This window comes from Olea europaea, chromosome 8 (assembly GCF_002742605.1).
Source record: "Olea europaea var. sylvestris chromosome 8, O_europaea_v1, whole genome shotgun sequence".
Classification (NCBI taxonomy): domain Eukaryota; kingdom Viridiplantae; phylum Streptophyta; class Magnoliopsida; order Lamiales; family Oleaceae; genus Olea; species Olea europaea.
Window position 1 is genome coordinate 6,872,370 of NC_036244.1, and position 18,174 is coordinate 6,890,543.

Here is an 18,174-nt window from a genome sequence, read left to right on the forward strand (position 1 = left end):
CTTGATTCTCACGGAATCCTGGGGTTCTAGAATAGAGTATTACTGTGAAACCATAGGAATCTTGTTACTCTGTGTAATCTGTGTGACCTGTGACTTTTACAAGTTTGAATTTATGCTCTGTGCATTTTTTGGTAAGATGTCGACACATCACTTTGAATTGGGTATCTTTAATGGTAAAGGAGATTTTTCTATTTGGCAACAAAAAATGAAAGGTATTCTTGTTCACAAAAAGTTTCAAAAGCTATTGATGATTCTTTTTTTTGAAACCTTGACTGTTGAAGAAAAAGAAAACTTGGATGAATTGGCATACACTTCTATTATTTTACACTTGTTTGATGCAGTTTTAAGAAAAGTTGGTAAGTTAAAAACTACCAAAGAACTTTGGGAAAAATTAGAGGAACTTTATGTGTCAAGGTCCACTCCAAACAAACTTTTTCTACTCGAAAGCTTTTTTAGTTTCAAAATTGATTCTTCAAAAGACCTTGATGACAATTTAGATGTTTTCAATAAACTTGTGCAAGACATCACTAACTGTGGTGAAAAAGTATCTGAAGAATATAAGGCTATCATTTTGTTGAATGCTATTCCTTACACTTATAGAGATATTAAAAATGCTATTAAGTACGGGAGAGATACTTTAACACCTGAAATTGGCATAGACTCGTTACGAAGTAAAGCTATGGAAATGCGAGCCGAGAGAGTCGAGAGAAAAAGTGGTGAGGTCCATATGATGAGAGGTAGGTCTCAGTCTAGGACTCGTGATAACCAAAGAGGATATGCATCTGGTGGTAAAAAGAAAAATAGGAGTCTATCTAGGCCAAAAGGTAAACCTAAAGGTAGGAAATGTTATGGGTGCGGTAAAACTGGACATTTCATCAAAGATTGTTATGTTGAGAAAAACAAACAAAATGAAAAGGTTGTTGATGAGGCCAATGTTGTTACTTCTTCTGATAAATGCTGTGAAGTATATGTGTTATTGAACTCTGAACCTACTGCAGTAAATTTGACTATGAAATCACACGTGCATGAATGGATACTTGATTCTGGTGCATCATTCCATGTTTCATCACATAAAGCTTGGTTTGAAAATTTGCAAGAGTCTAAAAGTGGTCATGCTATTTTATGCAATAATGATGCATATAAAATTGTTGGAATTGGTGATATCACATTAAAATTTGACACTGGCTATGTGCTTAAATTATATGGAGTCAGATATATTCCTGAAATGGCTAGGAATCTTATTTCGGTAGGAGCATTAGAAACCGATGGTTTTTCTGGTAAAATTGGAAACAGTATGTTGAAAATGATTAAGGGTTCGCTTGTCACATGTAAAGGTATTAAAAGAAACGGTATTTATGTGACCAATGCTGAAATTGTTAAAGATTCTATTTCCTCTATAAATTTGACCAACACTGATGATACACACAAGTGGCACAATAGATTAGCTCACATAAGTATTAAAGGACTTAAACTGCTAAATGATAAAGGTGTATTTGGAAAAGACCGTGTGTCTAATATGCCTTTCTGTGACCACTGTGTGCTTGGAAAATATCATAAGTTATCTTTCTCATCTAGCATGCATAAAACTTCTAAAATTTTGGAATACATTCATACAGATTTATGGGGGCCTGCTACTAATCCTAATATGGGTGGTAATAGATATTTTTTGTCCATAATTGATGATTACTCTCGTAGAGTATGGGTTTATTTGTTAAAAGATAAAACTAAAACCTTTAATGTTTTCAAAATATGGAAATTGCAAGTTGAAACTCAAACTGGCAAAAAGGTAAAATATCTAAGAACTGATAATGGCCTAGAATTCTGTAATAAAGATTTTGATGATATGTGTGAAAAATGTAAAATTAATAGACATAGAACTATTCCTTATACACCTCAACAGAACGGGGTGGCTGAACGTATGAATCGTACTTTACTTGACAAAGTTAGATGTATGATGTTGAGTTCTGGTATTCCTAAATCGTTTTGGGGTGAAGCTGTTGTAACTGCATGTTATTTGATTAACATGACACCTTCTACTGCATTAAATGGTGATATTCCGTATGAAAAATGGTATGGTAAATGTGCTGACTATACTATGTTGAAAACTTTTGGTTGTGCTGCTTTCTCTCATCAAAATGAGGGAAAATTAGAACCTAGAGCTAGGAAATGTATTTTCTTAGGATACCCCGAAGGATTTAAAGGGTATAGGCTTTGGGATAGAAGTCAACCTGAAGTTAAGATCATCGTAAGCCGTGATGTTACATTTAATGAGTCTGATATGCCGTGTCTTAAATCAGAGAATGACAGTTTGAGAGAAAAACAGCAAGAAAACACTAGTGACGAATCCCGAGAGGATCTAAGATCTTTAAGTGTTAGAACCCCCACCACCTCAATTGAGGTGGAGCATCAAAATCCTGAATTAGAAGACAGCCAGAATGAAAATACTGAGAGAGATGAGATTGTAGAGGAATATCAAGAAGAACAAAACCCTTTATCTGATTACCAGTTAGCTAGAGACAGAGTTAGGAGAACACATAGGGTGCCTCAAAAATTAGAGTTTGATTTTGAGCTTGCTTATACTAGTTATGAAGAACTAGTTGATAGGGAACCAAACACGTATGAAGAAGCCTTGAGGAGTGAACAATCTGAGAATTGGGTGAAAGCGATGAAAGAAGAGATAAATTCCCTCGATAAAAATCAAACATGGGAGTTAGTCCCAAGACCTAAAGACAAGTCTATTGTTGGGTGCAAATGGGTTTTTAAGGTTAAAGAGGGAATTACCAAAGGAGAGGATTTAAGGTTTAAGGCTAGACTTGTGGCCAAAGGTTACACACAAAAGGAAGGGATAGATTATAATGAGATCTTTTCTCCAGTTGTTAAGTATACCACAATTAGGACTATGCTTGCATTAGTTGCGCATTTTAATTGGGAACTTGAACAACTTGATGTTAAAACTGCTTTTCTGCATGGTGAACTTGATGAAAAGATTTTTATGGATCAACCTAAGGGTTTTGAAAACAAACAAAAACCTAATCATGTGTGTTTTCTAAAACGCTCTCTATATGGTTTAAAAGAATCTTCTAGACAGTGGTATAAACGTTTTGATTTGTTTCTTCAAACAATTGGTTTTAAAAGGAGTGAATTTGATCATTGCTTGTACTATCAAGGCAGTGTGAATAATAACTATGTGTTTCTGTTACTATACGTGGATGATATGCTTTTGATTGGTCCCAACTTAAAGTTGTTAAACAGTATAAAAACTACTTTGAGTAATGAATTTGATATGAAAGACCTAGGTAATGCTAAAAGGATCTTAGGCGTGGAGATTAAAAGAGATAGGTCAAATTCCTTGTTGCTTTTGCATCAGGCTCCATACATTATGAAAATTTTGAAAAAGTTTGGCATGATTGAATGTAAACCTGTTTCTTTGCCTTTGGGCAATCACTTTGTGTTATCTAAGGAACAATCACTTGCTAATGAAGAGGAAGAGGAATTTATGAAAAATGTTCCATATTCGAATGCCATTGGTTCTGTGATGTATTTAATGGTGTGTACTAGACCTGATTTAGCTTTTACTGTTAATACACTTAGCGGTATATGTCAAACCCTGGTCCCACGCACTGGGAAACTTTGAAATGGTTGTTTAAATATTTGAAAGGAACATGCAATGTTGGTTTAGTATATAAGTTTTAGTACTGAAGGAGTAAAATTGAAAGGCTTTACTGATGCTAATTATGCTGGTGATAGAGATAATAGGAAATCTACATCTTCTTATGTATTTACTTTGTGTGAATCATGTATTAGTTGGAAATCACAACTTCAACATGTTGTTGCATTATCTACTACTGAATCTGAATATATTGCTGCTACTGAAGCCTTTAAAAAATCCACGTGGTTTAAAGGTATGTTAAATGAACTAGGTGTTCTTGATAAAGACATGACAATATATTCTGATAGTCAATCTGCTATTCACTTATGCAAAAATCCTGTCTTTCATGAACGTACTAAACATATAGATGTTAGATTGCATTTCATTATAGATATGGTTTCTCAAGAACTGGTAAAACTTGAGAAAATCCTTTCAGAGTACAATCCTGCAGATATGGGAACTAAAGTGCTCCCATTGGTAAAGTTTAAAAGTTGCCTTGATTTTCTAAATATCGGTACAAACTTGTAAGTCTCTTTACTTAAACTATTTGTTATCTTATCTGACCTGCAGGTTGTTCTGGCATCAAGGTGGAGGTTGTTAGGTATTTTAGTGATGCCCAAACAACCCCCTAGGCAATGATAAAAAATCGAGACCCGTTCGTTTCGTAGGCTTTAAGCCCGAGATTGAAATATGTATTAAAGATCCACACCACAATTGTAGTAACCCGATTAAGTTAGGTATTTAAAGGGAATCGGCCCATTAGAGCTAGGTGCTCAATACCTAATTAAAAGATGGACTTGGTAGTTAGAGATATACACCATCCCTAACTTTTGGTAACCTACCTTATTCAAATTGATACCCATCTTTGAAGATTTTATTGGAATATCTAGGAAATTCTTTTTTCTACTTGACCTACATATAATTGACCTCTAAACCTATGTAAACACACCAACAACCCTAGAAAATAGTCCCTGTGCTTTGTGCCTTTGAAAACCTTCTTGCTTTGTGCCTTGAAGCTATTTTTCTTTGCCTTTGTGTGCCCTAATACTTGGTGTATATCTTGGACTCCGAAAATCTATTGTTGGTGTTACCTTTGTGGTGTTGGATCAAAGTTTCTGAGCCTAAGAAAAGGAGGAATTATTACTTCTTTGTTCGTGCATCTATTTCTTCACTTTCTTGATTGTTTTGATTGATTCTTGTTTATTAATTGAGTTTATCACTTACTTGTTGATTTGTTCACTTGTAGGAGATATTTAATACTCACAGGAGAGTACATACTAACAAAATATACTTTGACAAAGTAAATTTAAACTTGGGTCATAGATCTAAATTCTTATTGTCAAACAATCAAATTATGTGTTCAATAAACTTATCGATAAAAATGTAATTATAGAAGAATTTATACTGTCAGAAACAACAAATTAAAGGATTAGTTCTCGAACAAGTCTATGTTCCTACACAGAAGAAAAGGGGAAAGCTCTATTGAAAAAACAAACCACCCACCCCGTGCTTGTGCGTGTGCGTGTTCTATATCTTTTCTACGTTTCTTTTTTCTGTACACGAATAGTTCTTAGTTCTCTAGGTATGTTTTTACTTTTTAGCTTCTCCCATTACACATCATCGAAAGAATTAAAATATCAGTTTTAATTCTCATGAATAAAATTAATTCTTTTTTGTCTTAAAAAATCTGTTGGTACCCTCATCCATTATTCACGACTAAAGTAGATGATCACAATGATAAGGTCTTCTGAACTACCAAATCAAGCCAAACTTTCAAATACAACCAGACAATAGTCCTTAATTCCACCAAAAATTTGTTGTTAAAAATGCAGTTTTTGATAGTATCACTCGTAAAGTACGAGTTATTCATCTCGATAGATATTAGAAAGTGGAAAAAGAATAATTAGGTATGAGAAGACATTGGATTATTGCAGATAGGTAATCGTAATTATTTTGTAGTTAGTGAATATAAAATATCACAAGAACAAAAGTTTTGTTGATTTATATTTATATTGAAAGTAAAAAAGCGTGTTCACAAAAACAACACTTCTTTTAAGTGAGAGTCCATGTGGCTGTTGGCAATTGGCTGATTTATGTGTGATTGGATTGTGCTTCTTTTCTTCTACAATCACAGAAATGGCTACACCTGTATGGCAGCTCCTTTTTTTTTTTTTTCTTTTTGTCATCGTTCAATGATAATCAACGACAAGTGTCCATATGTATGATTTATATGAAAAAATTTCTGTATCTATAGCATTGTTTCTACAATTATACTAGTTGTACATTCTTGGTTTACATTGTGGATGACATCCTCCAATGTGGATGAAATTTGGCCATTAATTGAAAAAAGTGTTGTTAAAATCAATATGCAAAAAGTTGACACTTTACACAATATCAAACTTGATGTACCTGTAGCAAAATTATTTCTCAATTATGCAAGTTGTACATTCATGGATTACATTGTGGATGACATCCTTCTATGTAGATGAAATTTGGCAATTGATCGAAAAAAGTATTGTTGAAATCAATGTACAAAAAAACTGTCACCTCACACAATGTCAAACTTGACATACTTGTATCAAAATTAATTATAAATTACGTTAGTTGTACATTCTTGGGTTATATTGTGGATGACATCCTCCTATGTTAATGAAATCTAGCCATTGATTGAAAGAAGTGTTGTTAAATTTAAGGATTTTGCTATTTGTACACTGATTTTTGACATTTTTGTTGACACTTGCATTGTTGTCAAATATCAACTGGATGAAAAATCTGTTTGAAATTTAAATTGTTCAATGGGATAATGCCACGTGGCAAAGTGTTAAATCAAAGTGTATATGTAGCAAGATTCTAAATTCAATATAAAAAAAGCTTCCACTTCACACAATGTCAAACTTGATGTACCTTTAGCAAACTTATTTCTCAATTATTCTAGTAATACATTCTTGGATTACATTGTGGATGATATCCTCCTATATGGATGAAATCAGGACATTAATACGTGTTTGGAGTTAGTCCTTTGAGATTCATTCAGTTCAATTGTTTTAGCTCAAGGGTTCTCTCTAGTTTTCTCCTTCCTAAGCACTCTCACGGAAATTCCTCTCTTCTCAATTTCGATTTTTAAGTTTGTGATCTTGAAAAAGAGTTGTAACCCTATGTGGTTGATCTTGTATAGTTGCCTTAGGTCGGTTTTGTGGCTGTGTTGATTAGGCAACTATGTTCGATTTATTGCAAAGTTCAATTAGGATTGATTCAAGTGTTTAGGAGCTGAAATCAGCTGGTGTTGTAGTTCTTGGCCAAAAATCTAGATCTGATTTTCGGTTTCTTGTACGTTCCCTCTCTCTGGACAGTTTAATAGATGCTTATAGTGGATGGGCGATCGCTGAGCCCCTTGATTAGGCTATTGCCCAACTGGGTCAACAATTCTTGTGTTCTTGCATTCTATTTATTTTCTGCTGTTCAATAGTTTAATTTACTGTTTTTGATAGCTGCATTTTTCGATTTTTCACACTGCTAAGTATAATATTCTAATTTGGGACAATTGATCCCGACATATATTTTGACAATATTATAACTACAACAAGGTGAACAACTCCATTCCGGATTCTCTCTCTAACTTGAACCTTGAGAAGTGAGAACCACAAGAATCCTTAGTTAAATACACTTCATAATTGGGAAAACAAGCAAAAAAAAAGGATTTATTACATTTATTTTATAATTGGAACAGGGAAAGAATACACAATACTCGATTTTGAATCAGGCAAGACTTGGGAATTGAAATGAATCAAATTATAGCAACAACAGAGGGTTAGTGATATTTGCAAACAATGCAGGAAGATGAATAGAGTGATGGAGTTTGATATTTATCTTCCCCGCCCATCATAGGCATTGGCACCCCTTTTTTGACAGAACCAATATATCTAGGCCTTTAAGTTTTTTACCAAGAATTCCATCCACAAAATCAGACAAATTGAAGAACCTAAATTGTGTCTCCAAAGACGTCACAAACCCAATAGGAACAAGAATCTTGTGACGAAAAAATAAATAAATAAAAATAAAAAAATGCACAAAATAAAGCCCCCCAAAGCTCCTTAATCTAAATTTGGCCTTAAAATGCACTCCCAAAAGCCCCAAAATCTCGTGTTTGAGTTTTGTAGTTTTGAATTCTGAATTCATTTTGAGTTTTGTGTTTTAAGTACCTGTTTTGAAATTGCTGAAAATACGTTTTCTTTGTCATTCTAAAAAATTGTTTCTCAAAATATAAAATTGGAAACTTTGAGATTTTGAGAATAATTTTTTTATAATATTTATTCAAGAAATCTGATTTTTTAATAGTTTAATGTTAGTATAGTATTAAACATAGTATTAGTTGAACTTCATAGAATTATTTCATTTTAGCGGTTGGATTTTATTTTTATTTTAAACTATTAACCAACTTCAATTTTTGTTCCAATTTGACTATTATGCACGTCTCCGTGATTAAAACTAATGACTTATCCATATCTCACGAATTGTTTGAAGTTCTTAAGACTTATATAGAGCTTTTACTAGACAATCCAACATAGATCCCAGCATTTACTCATATTTACTTTGTCCTCCAGAATTTTAAATTATCTTTCCTCATGACTCAGCCCCAGAGGAGAAGGCATCATCCGATTAAGGAGTTATGTTCTTTAAATAAAGAATAAGACAAGCTGCAAAATGATTAACTGCATAAACTTTAGACCAATGATTCACAGAGCTAGAGAATTTTAAGGGCAACCTGAGCTTGTTGATACTCCTCGCAACTGAAGTAAGAGTTAGGATTATATTTCTTGCAAGCTTGTCAATTTCTAAAGACATATGCAGTAAACTGAGGTGATAAACAGATTTCTAGAGTACTAATATTGTTGCTTTCCCAATTCATTTCACTCTTTTGTCATGATTATTGGCTTCCAAGTCTTGTCCTTCGCACCACACAGCCTAAAAAATTGCCTCCAAATATTCTAACAAACTTAATAGCAAGCCTTTCAACAGAATGGCTACCAAGCCAATTCCAGTCTTCTATAATCTAACTCCCCCACGTCATCATGGATCTTCAGTAGCCCTTCCAATATAAATGATGTCTTACACCAAGTTCTTTCACAATTATTACTTCAATAAAAAAATTCAGATGGGGCACAATAAAGCATCTTTACCAATTTCAGTCGAAGAAGAGCTTCATCTGTAGAATGATCCAAATCATCTTCTTGAAGTCCATTTCGAAAGCAAAACTCATTAAGAAATTTTTAAATTCAACATAAGATACTTGCAAACTCAATCTATATATAAAACAAAAAAAAACAAAAAACAAAAAACAAAAAATGTGAAATTAGAAGACAATTTTTCACCAATCTTACGGAGTGCTCCAACAAACTGAGCCGGGACGAAATTGAGGGTGACCCATGGTAGAACTAGATGCGCCTGATTGAGAGGAATGTTGTGGTGATGGTCCACGATCGAAAGGGTGGCCGGATGTGGAAGCAAGTGGGAAAAAATCGTGACTACGCTCACTATTTTGGATGGGAATTGGTGCTGCTTCTGACGGTTCGATGGGCAGGTGATGATCGGAGGTTGTAGAGGGAGGTGAGGAAGTGCCTGTGGTGTGTGGGTCCGACAGCTTAGGTGGCGAGTGGTGATTGTTATTGATGGAAGGAGGCCATGAATTGTTAGCTTAAGAAAAAGAGGAGGAATTTTGGATCAAATGGAACCGTTTGCCGTGTTTTCAATTTTTTTGAGTTTTGAACTAAAAACACTCAAAACGATAAAAATATCATTTTGCATTTTCCTCACAATTTTTTTTTTCATTTTCAAAAATTCGTTTTCAAAAACGAGAAAGAGAATGCATTTTCACCGTTTTGAAAAATTGAAATTAGAAAATGGTCCAAAAACAACAAAGAGAACATATCCTAAATTTTCAACAAAAGAAAGCTGTCTTAAACATTTTCTTTTCATTTTTCCTAACAATTAGAAAGGTATAGTCCTGCTTTTTAATCGCATATAAATCAATTTTTGCCTATACTTTGACTTCGACTCATTTCAAAATCCTTCATTCATGTTCAGTGTACAACAATATGGACACAATCAAAAAGAGAGTGCAGTATTCAAACGGAGATGTCAAAGATAAAAAGGAACATAGACAAGAATCGACGTGAAAGAATACTTTCCTAAACCAAAAGCAAGATGTAGTGGAAGATCAATAAAAGATTAAGAGTCGGCAAATTCGACGGCCATATGAATAAGCATTCATGCTAGAGTTTTCCAGCACCTAATGTAAATCGCTGCTAGAAAATCCAAATATGGTTTAATTCCGAGGAATAACTTCGTAAAACTAATACCAGTACATAATCAAATCTGATAATAATAATAAAAAAAAGGGTTTGAATTAAGCTTAAGAATTCAATGAACCTACAATTAGCATTGTAAACTATTTAAATTTCATTTTCAAGCCTTCATACTCTTCATCATTATTGCAGAAATGAAGCACTTCTTTACCTTGTTGCTTCGTTGGGGAGGTAGCTGTGATAAAAAATAGTAGAATGGACCATTTTACCCAAGTGATCAATTATCCATGTAACTATGTTACAGGGCGCAGAATGCAGAGCATAAAATATAAAACATTGATATCGATAAATATAGCAGCAGATAAACATTCTCCGGGACAAATATGAATTCAGGTGCCTTGTGAAGTGGTGCTAGAGTCTTCAACTAGATCATGTTGCTCAAGGATTTCGACCGTCTCCTCCTTCGCACTGCCAAGACAAAAGAAGCACATCGAAGTCATATAACATGGGCCAATCATGTTAAGCATACTTATAATGGTTTTTATGAAACAATTTACGTGATAGCTTAGGAAGCACAACACGAGAGAACAAAATAAGATATGCAACTAATTGTAAGAAACAATTTTTCCACAAAACTTATTGGTTAGAATATAATTCAGTGCTTTGTCATAAGCTATGCCATTACATACTGCATATGAATTTAAGATGAGTTTGCAACAGATAGAGAGTACTGATTAATATTGGCTCTAATAATCAATCGTCTTTGATAGGGCACTCAACCAATTCCAATAAATTTATCAATCCTTAAATTGTGCTTAAACTCAAGCATCGGGGCTATGAAAACGTTAAAATTTTTATTAGTTCCAAAGAGGTGTCTTGTATGTCGAGTAATAGAACAAAATAATGTCCAGAACAGTAACATAGCACACGCTCATTTCTCATTAACCAGTTTAGGACAAGCGTGGGTGGAAGCTTTCCCATGCTAAATAAATCAAATATATATCACCTCTGATATTTAGGTATAGTTCTTGTACATTTAGTTTACATGTTTGGTACATAATAGTGAACAAGCCTAGCCAATACGATGAACAAGATTTTAACTTTTTTTTCGACCAATGTTGGCCAATCCTCCCTCCAAACATGCCATTAATTTTTGGAGCTAGGATCTCTTAAATTATTCCTAGTACAAAATTCATATTCGAGATACATGATGTTTCCAAGGTACTTTCTTTATCAAGGCAAGATTTCCAAGAGAAACATATGCAGTTTAACGTCAGAGAAATTAGACGTTTACCTCCCGGGTCTTAGGATCTTGTACTTCCCTAGCTTCGTAAGATCCACAACTGTTGATCCTGCACGGCCTGATGGAAGCACACCTCCATTGTACACATATGCACAGTGCTCCCAGAGGTTCTCAAAATCTTTAATATCTACACTACTAGGCTGCCCACTAAGGTTTGCACTTGTAAGGGCCAGTGCACTTCCAGAACCACGGGCAATTGCCCTAATGAAGCTACAGTCGGGCACTCGAACCCCTATGCTATCTAGTCCAGGGTTTAAGGATTTCTCAAGAATACTCGACTCCCCTGCATAATATCAAAACAAAAATTAAAGACCTCAAAATTAGCAAAAAATCTGTGTAACTCCACATCCAATGCAATCTCACAAATTACAAAACTTAGAAGTAAAAGTAATTTTTGTTTCCAACCATGTTTGGGTAGGTTACTTAAAGTAAAAGAAAATAGTTATGTTGCTATCAGAATTAGTAACTTATTTCCAACTTATCAAATAAAAAAATTATCGATTCAAAACTTACTTATAAGTAAATTTTTTAAGCTTAGCCAAATAGGCTCTAACTTGGACATGAAGAAAAATAAAAAAAGATGATGAACAAATTTGTTTTAACTGAAATTAAAATATTCATTAAAAACATGCACTAAATCTATTTAAGTAAATATAGTAATGGTTCCTACAAACCTCGTCTTAGCACCACTGTCACAGGTCCTGGAAGAAGACAATCAAGCAACCCGTGAGGCAAATTATCAATGACAGCAAACCGCTGTATGTCCTGAACATCTCCTACGCAAATCGCAAGAGGGCTCGTATATTTACGGCCTTTGATCTCATATATCTGTTTAACTGCTTCCATGGAGCTAGCATTATGCCACCACATAAAAGCAAACGTTTAGCACGCAACATCTAATGCTATGTTCTAAAAGTGTATAACCTATTTTTCTACACTTCATAGTTCAATGCGAGCAATCATCAGGGGAAGACTATGGAGGAGAAAAGTGATATGTAATTATTGATGTCCCCCATCAATTACTTTGCCAAAAAATTGCTTTCTCAATGCAGTTTTCATATTATTACAAAACATATTAGATCAGTCCCTGCCTATATGAATCATGAAATTTTCATAAATAAATGTCCTTAATATATAGAAACACTTGACACACCTAAACCTCTATTAAAAAAACATGGCTATATAGAGAGCACAATTCGAAGAAAAGCATATCTGGTTAAGCTTAAAGAGTTCGCTTACAAGTCAATATAAGTAAATTTTTCATAGATAAAAATCGAAAATGATGACTTATTTGAGTGTAAAGTAAGAATTTCAAAATAAGTAACTGTTTTTAATAATAAAATAATAATTTATCCAAACATGTTTAAAAAACTAAAGTAGCTACTACTTAATATTAGGCTTAACCAAAAATGCTTGTACCACCATTTAGTTCAATTGAAAATCATGACTTTAAAAAACATGTAGCAAGCAGTAACATTGACGTTATGTCCGTTGTCCACAATTTTCAATTTCAACCAACAATAACAACAGATAATGCCTTGTTCATTCAATTCATTGCTAAAACAATCCAATTTTGAGCCAAAGTATTAACAATAATATGTACAAATACTTAAGCCAATTGAAAGTGAAATATACCAAGCATCACAAGCAAAGCCATAGAGGGTATCAGTTGGCACAGCTATAACTTTCCCAGCCTTAACAGCTTCAATTGCCTCTTTGGCATTATCCTTCATTGCTGGATGAACCAATCCCATTCTAGTAGTCTCCACACCATTCCCATTACATTTCTCCACACTCCAAGCCATCCTCTTTACACACACCTCCTTAAATCCTCTTCTACTCTGCAATATATTCACAATCCGCAACTTCTGCACCACTGTAAATATGAAATACACTCTAACAAGCAATTCATCAAGTACATAATATGCACATCTAATTTCAATTTGGAACAACAAAATTACGTGCACAAAAAAGACTGATAATTCAGCAAAATATAGGGAAAAACACCTCGAGAATGTTGGAAAATATAGTTGAAAAAGAGGGCTGGCAGCTGTGTCTGGGCTAAGTTTGACGTCTTTGTCAGGATGATTACGTTCATTACTCTCTGCCTCCTTCACTCCTTGTCTGCTGCTTTCAACTGGTCGGTGCACACACACACACACCCTATTATTTGGAACTCCGGGTTCCCTAAAATCGCAGCACTGGTTCTTGATCTATTGATCTCGTGCCAACTTAGTCCCCAGCTTTTAAAATATACAACTCTGTTCCTATTATAGTTAAAATAATTCATCTTCAATGACTTGAATTGGCCAAATTAATAAAAATTTCATGTGATGCTAATATGTCTAAAATTAAGTTTTACATTACAACTTGAGATTATGCACAGAAATTTGAAATAATAACTCAAATGGCAGAAGTCAATAGATTGGTTACCTTCCAATCTTCGATATTTAGAGCTAGAGATACTCGATGATGGATAGATAGACTCAACTTATCTCAAGAAAGAAGCCAATATGCTATTTCATCAGTTTTTCATATGTTTTCATTTCGGCCCAGATGAGACGGTTCGACATCGAAAATAGTGACACGATGGGGAAAATGATCTCATTGATAGTTAAAATAGCAATAGTAAAAACGAGTTAATTAAATGAATGCTCATTAAATTTACCCTAGGCATAAGTTAATACCTGCTCACTGCTATTAACTCATCAATTCAAATGGTTATCTATTTATCACTAGAGTGAAACCAGGTACTCGACTTGATGGAAAGTACCACGTAATCAACAAAAATCAGACGTCGCACCTTAACGACGTTAAATTATTAAGTTAATTAAATGAACACTCATTAAATTTATTCCTAGGTTACTAATTGTTCACTGAATCAAAAAATAATAAAAAAAAAAATAATTGCCCACTCATTATTTGTTTAGATCTAATTGGTTTTTTGTATTCTATTTGAGAGGCTTATATTTTCCTTCAATTTTTTCGAGTTCAATTTGTAAAGCAAATGGAATTAAACCATACTTACAATTATTTTTAAAAATATATTTTTATTGTTTTCTTCTTATTTTTGAATGGAGGATTTTCTATTTAGTTGTCTACGTTCAGTCCTATTTATTTTAAACGATTTTATGTACAAGGTTAATCCTCTTTTTCTGCTGTTAGTTACAGTTCTTCTTAGTCAAGGGAAAAATGAGAAAGATTACTCGGTGAAATGATCAACCAAACAGTGCTATAGAAAGCAATCTAGTTAAGTTGACAAGACTTTTCCAAACTTTCATGTCATCGCCTAAAATAATGATAAATTACTCAAATTAAAACCAATCCGATAAACTAATACTAACCCACCACTTAATTCATCAACTTCTACATTTATTCTAGCATCTCCATCCCCCTTAACTTGTCTTCTCTTTAATTTTTCACTGTCTAATCACCACACATGATCAAACCAATTCATCTACTCATACCCTCTTAAAGTCACTACCTTACACAATCCATATACCTAATTTAATCCAATACCTATGCCTCAATTTTTTTCAATTAACTTCATTCAAACCTTTTAAAATCTAAGAAAAAAATGAAGATTTAACAAAAACAGCACTAAAATTTTGGCTTACTTAAATCTTGCACCAGTTTCTATATATGGAAAACTGTCTGCAAAACCACCGATAGAAATAGTACTTTCTGGACAGAATTTCAAAAATAGCACCTTTGTATTACAATTGCTCAAAAATAGCTTAAAATTGCTTAAAGATGGAGAAATCAACCCTCATACACTTAAATCAAGTGATTGGCATCATATAAACAGAATAAATTCAAAGATTGAAACTTTAATTTACAAACCATTTCATATTTTTTCTATTTCAACACCATTCTTCCCATATACATTATTCTTTGCAGTACTACGGGTTAATACCTCAAATACCTTATCAATAATCTTTAATTCTTGCTAAAATTTGAATATAAACAATTGTCCATAAACCTTAAATCAAACATTATTCTTCAATAAATAAATAAATTTCTTACCTCTACGGTGATAAGTACCTCTTTATAGGAACCGAACAAAAGTTAGCTTGTTATTGAATTTAAAGATGAAGCCACCATATCTGAATAAAATACCATCTTTTAGTCAACACTAACAATCTTCGACTCTAGCCCAGAAGAAAATTTCTTAATTTTTCACTTAAATTGCAGTAAAATATGCCCAGTTTATTGTATCATAAAACAAGCAAGCAAGATGGGTTTCATGGATCTTCAAACCAGCCCGATTTGTGTAGGCTCTACACGGCAGACGGGTTGCAATCAAAAGGGGCCCTACTGCTGACTCATAAACAGAGCCAATATAAAATTCCAACACTTTTTTTCTCTAAATTAAGACAAAAATATGTATACAAATGGATCAAAAATCTGATTCCTCTTCCGAGAAAAAGTGAAAATCAGTGATTAAAAACATAGTTCATTGAAAAACCAGTGATACTTATGCAGTACATAATGAAAGTGAAAGATGGGACGTAAATTTTTGCAGTCATGTTGTATTACGAACGGTGGCAGATCCAGGACTTGAGGTCAGCTAAGGCGGCCGTTGATCATTGACCTTCGACGGTCAAACGGCCATATTACCGAGGTCCTTTATTAATATTTAAAATTCTTCAATTTATATCTAAATGCACTAAAACCTTACCACAGTCAAATAACAGAGAAAAACAAACGCAAATAATAGAGAAATTCAAAATATACAAATGTGAATCTGAAAACCTAACCACAGGCAACTAGTCCACTGACCACTATCCACATGTTTAAAACCCAGGATCCTATTGCAATTAATCTAATTTCCTTAATTACATAAATCAAATTATAACTAAAATCAATCTCTTAAAACCCTAAAATGCAGAAGATTTTAAAACCCAAGATCCAATTGCAATTAATCTAATTTCCTTAATTACATAAATCAAATTATAACTAAAATCAATCTCTTAAAACCCTAAAATGCAGAAGATTCATTTTTTTATCAATTAAGAAGATGAATGAAATAGAACTATTTACCGGCAGGCTGGGGGGGAGGCGACAGTCCGTGACTGGCGGGCGGGGCGGGTAGGGGAACACCGGGAATCGCAGAGTTGGAGTGGGATAGAACTTGGAAGAATAGGGTTTCGAGGTTACCAATGGTGTCTAGACTCCAGTTCTGATTTTTGAAATGAAATGTCGTGGAAGTAAAAGACTTTGGGCAATGGATTGTTGTGAATTGATTTGTGATTCCAGGCATTTATCAAAATTAATGGACCACAATTTTAAGACAAAAAGGCCCCATTCTCCCCTTTCTTTCTTTCTTCTTCTTTTTTTTTTTTTTAATAACAAAGTCTACATTCATATTTAAAAGAAAAGGCCCAAATATGACAAATGACTTTAAAGAATTCTCCAATCAGCCAATCCCCATTTTTCTAGCTAGCGGAGCTTAAGAACCCAAATCAACTGTCGATTGCTCTATAAATTTTGACGGAGCCAACACAAACAACCGCGCCACCTAGCCTGGTGCTAGTTCCGCCACTTATTACGAACACTAGGAGCTAAGTAGGGGAATAATTGGCGGACATGGAATGTGCAGATCATAGATATTTCATCTCAAAAGCTGCAGGGAATACTAGGGGAAGGTTCCAATCTGGGAAGGGTTCTAGATTCAGAAATGAGGGAGTGATAGGAAGAGGAGCTGGAGGCAGAGGTTATGGTCGTGGAGATTTTAACGCCAGGAATGAGTTCGCATGTGGAGGTGGTAGTCGAGGAGTGATGGATATCAGAGGGCTGACAACATCAACGGCAATGTTTCTTTTTTTTTTTCTTTTTTTTTTTTTATCGAGGTGTCCCAACTTGCGCCAGACTATATCCTCGTCCCTAAACCTCCGGCCCCTCAGCTGCTCAGGGAGGTAAATCACAGGATGTGTCCTTGTTGATTCCCAGGTTCCCACATGACTTTTACTCCGTCTCCAAAGGAAGCCTCCTCCATGGTGATTAATCCACCAATAATTCCTCATTTATTGGATCAAAGGTTCCCACCAAAAATCGAACTCCCCACGCTTGGTTCCAGAACCCCCCAATGTGATTGTTCCGCCAACTTGGATGTGCCCTGGGGGCACATCAACGGCAATGTTGACCGTATGAGCGGCCGTGCTGATAGAAAATGGTCAATGAGGCTGCAAAAATTGTGGCACCTTGGGTTTCTGCTGCTTGAGAACAATAGTTAAAGAAGGGGCAATTGGTTTTTGTAGGCTTTTCCTTTTAAATTATGGTAAGTTTTAAGTGTTTGGACATCCAGCGGGTAGACAGTTTCATGGACTGAATTTTTTATAGGGTTTACAATTTTCTTGGCTGTTGGTTTTATATTGTGATGCAATTTGATGTCCCGGAGTTGTAATTCTTCCTATATCATTTTTGGGCCATTTATTCCATATTCATTCTTATTTGATTAGTGAAAGTGTTGCTGGGTGAATGATTGCACTAGTTTCTCTAGATGTTAGTCATATTAACTAAGGCTCAGCAAAATGGCCATGTAACGGTGTTTGGTTTCCAACCCAAGCATCTTTCGAGGAGTTTGGAATGGACGACAATGGCTGTGACGGACTTAGCAATAGTGACCATACGTATAGATACAAAATACTATTCAAGTACGATAAATTTGTATGATATATGTCCTTGGCGCTGCCATAATCCTAATTTTCCATATCTTCCTCTCTTTTCTAGCTCTGCTTTTCTATTACTCGCTGCAAAACTTCAAGCAAAAGGATGTTTTGGGCATTTCGAATCGTATCGACTCTTAATCCTCTTCTGCCATTTTTCTTTTTCGGGATTTTAGCCCTAACTAGGAAATATTGCGTGAATTAGAATGCCTTGTTTATCGTCTTGGATTCAATCATTTATCCATGGACTAC

General features: G+C 34.4%; 1 protein-coding gene across 8 annotated transcripts; it reads right to left on the bottom strand.

The window, feature by feature from the left end:
- Positions 1-9,952: 9,952 nt before the first annotated feature.
- LOC111398677 (yrdC domain-containing protein, mitochondrial-like) lies at positions 9,953-16,602 on the bottom strand. Of its 8 annotated transcripts, none has more exons than XM_023025703.1 (7): positions 16,298-16,460; positions 15,281-15,360; positions 13,262-13,521; positions 12,890-13,130; positions 11,929-12,104; positions 11,246-11,537; positions 9,953-10,419 (listed from the first exon to the last, which is right to left on the bottom strand). In XM_023025703.1, the coding sequence occupies exons 3-7, from the start codon at positions 13,350-13,352 to the stop codon at positions 10,341-10,343; spliced, it is 879 nt and encodes a 292-aa protein (XP_022881471.1). In that variant the 5' UTR covers positions 13,353-13,521; positions 15,281-15,360; positions 16,298-16,460; the 3' UTR covers positions 9,953-10,340. The 8 variants fall into 8 exon arrangements, with proteins under 8 accessions (XP_022881471.1, XP_022881474.1, XP_022881473.1 ...); XM_023025706.1 differs by having other exon boundaries at positions 12,890-13,122; positions 16,298-16,418; XM_023025705.1 differs by lacking the exon at positions 15,281-15,360 and having other exon boundaries at positions 16,298-16,422.
- Between the last annotated feature and the right edge of the window lie 1,572 nt (positions 16,603-18,174).

Bases quoted from the DNA above. Each gene is read 5' to 3' on its own strand.
- LOC111398677 (XM_023025702.1), bottom strand. From the start codon at position 16,517: ATGCCTGGAATCACAAATCAATTCACAACAATCCATTGCCCAAAGTCT. The intron at 13,131-16,297 runs GTAAATAGTTCT...TCATATTTACAG, and splicing joins GCCTCCCCCCCAGCCTGCCG to TGGTGCAGAAGTTGCGGATT. The intron at 11,538-11,928 runs GTTTGTAGGAAC...GATATTATGCAG, and splicing joins GACAGTGGTGCTAAGACGAG to GGGAGTCGAGTATTCTTGAG.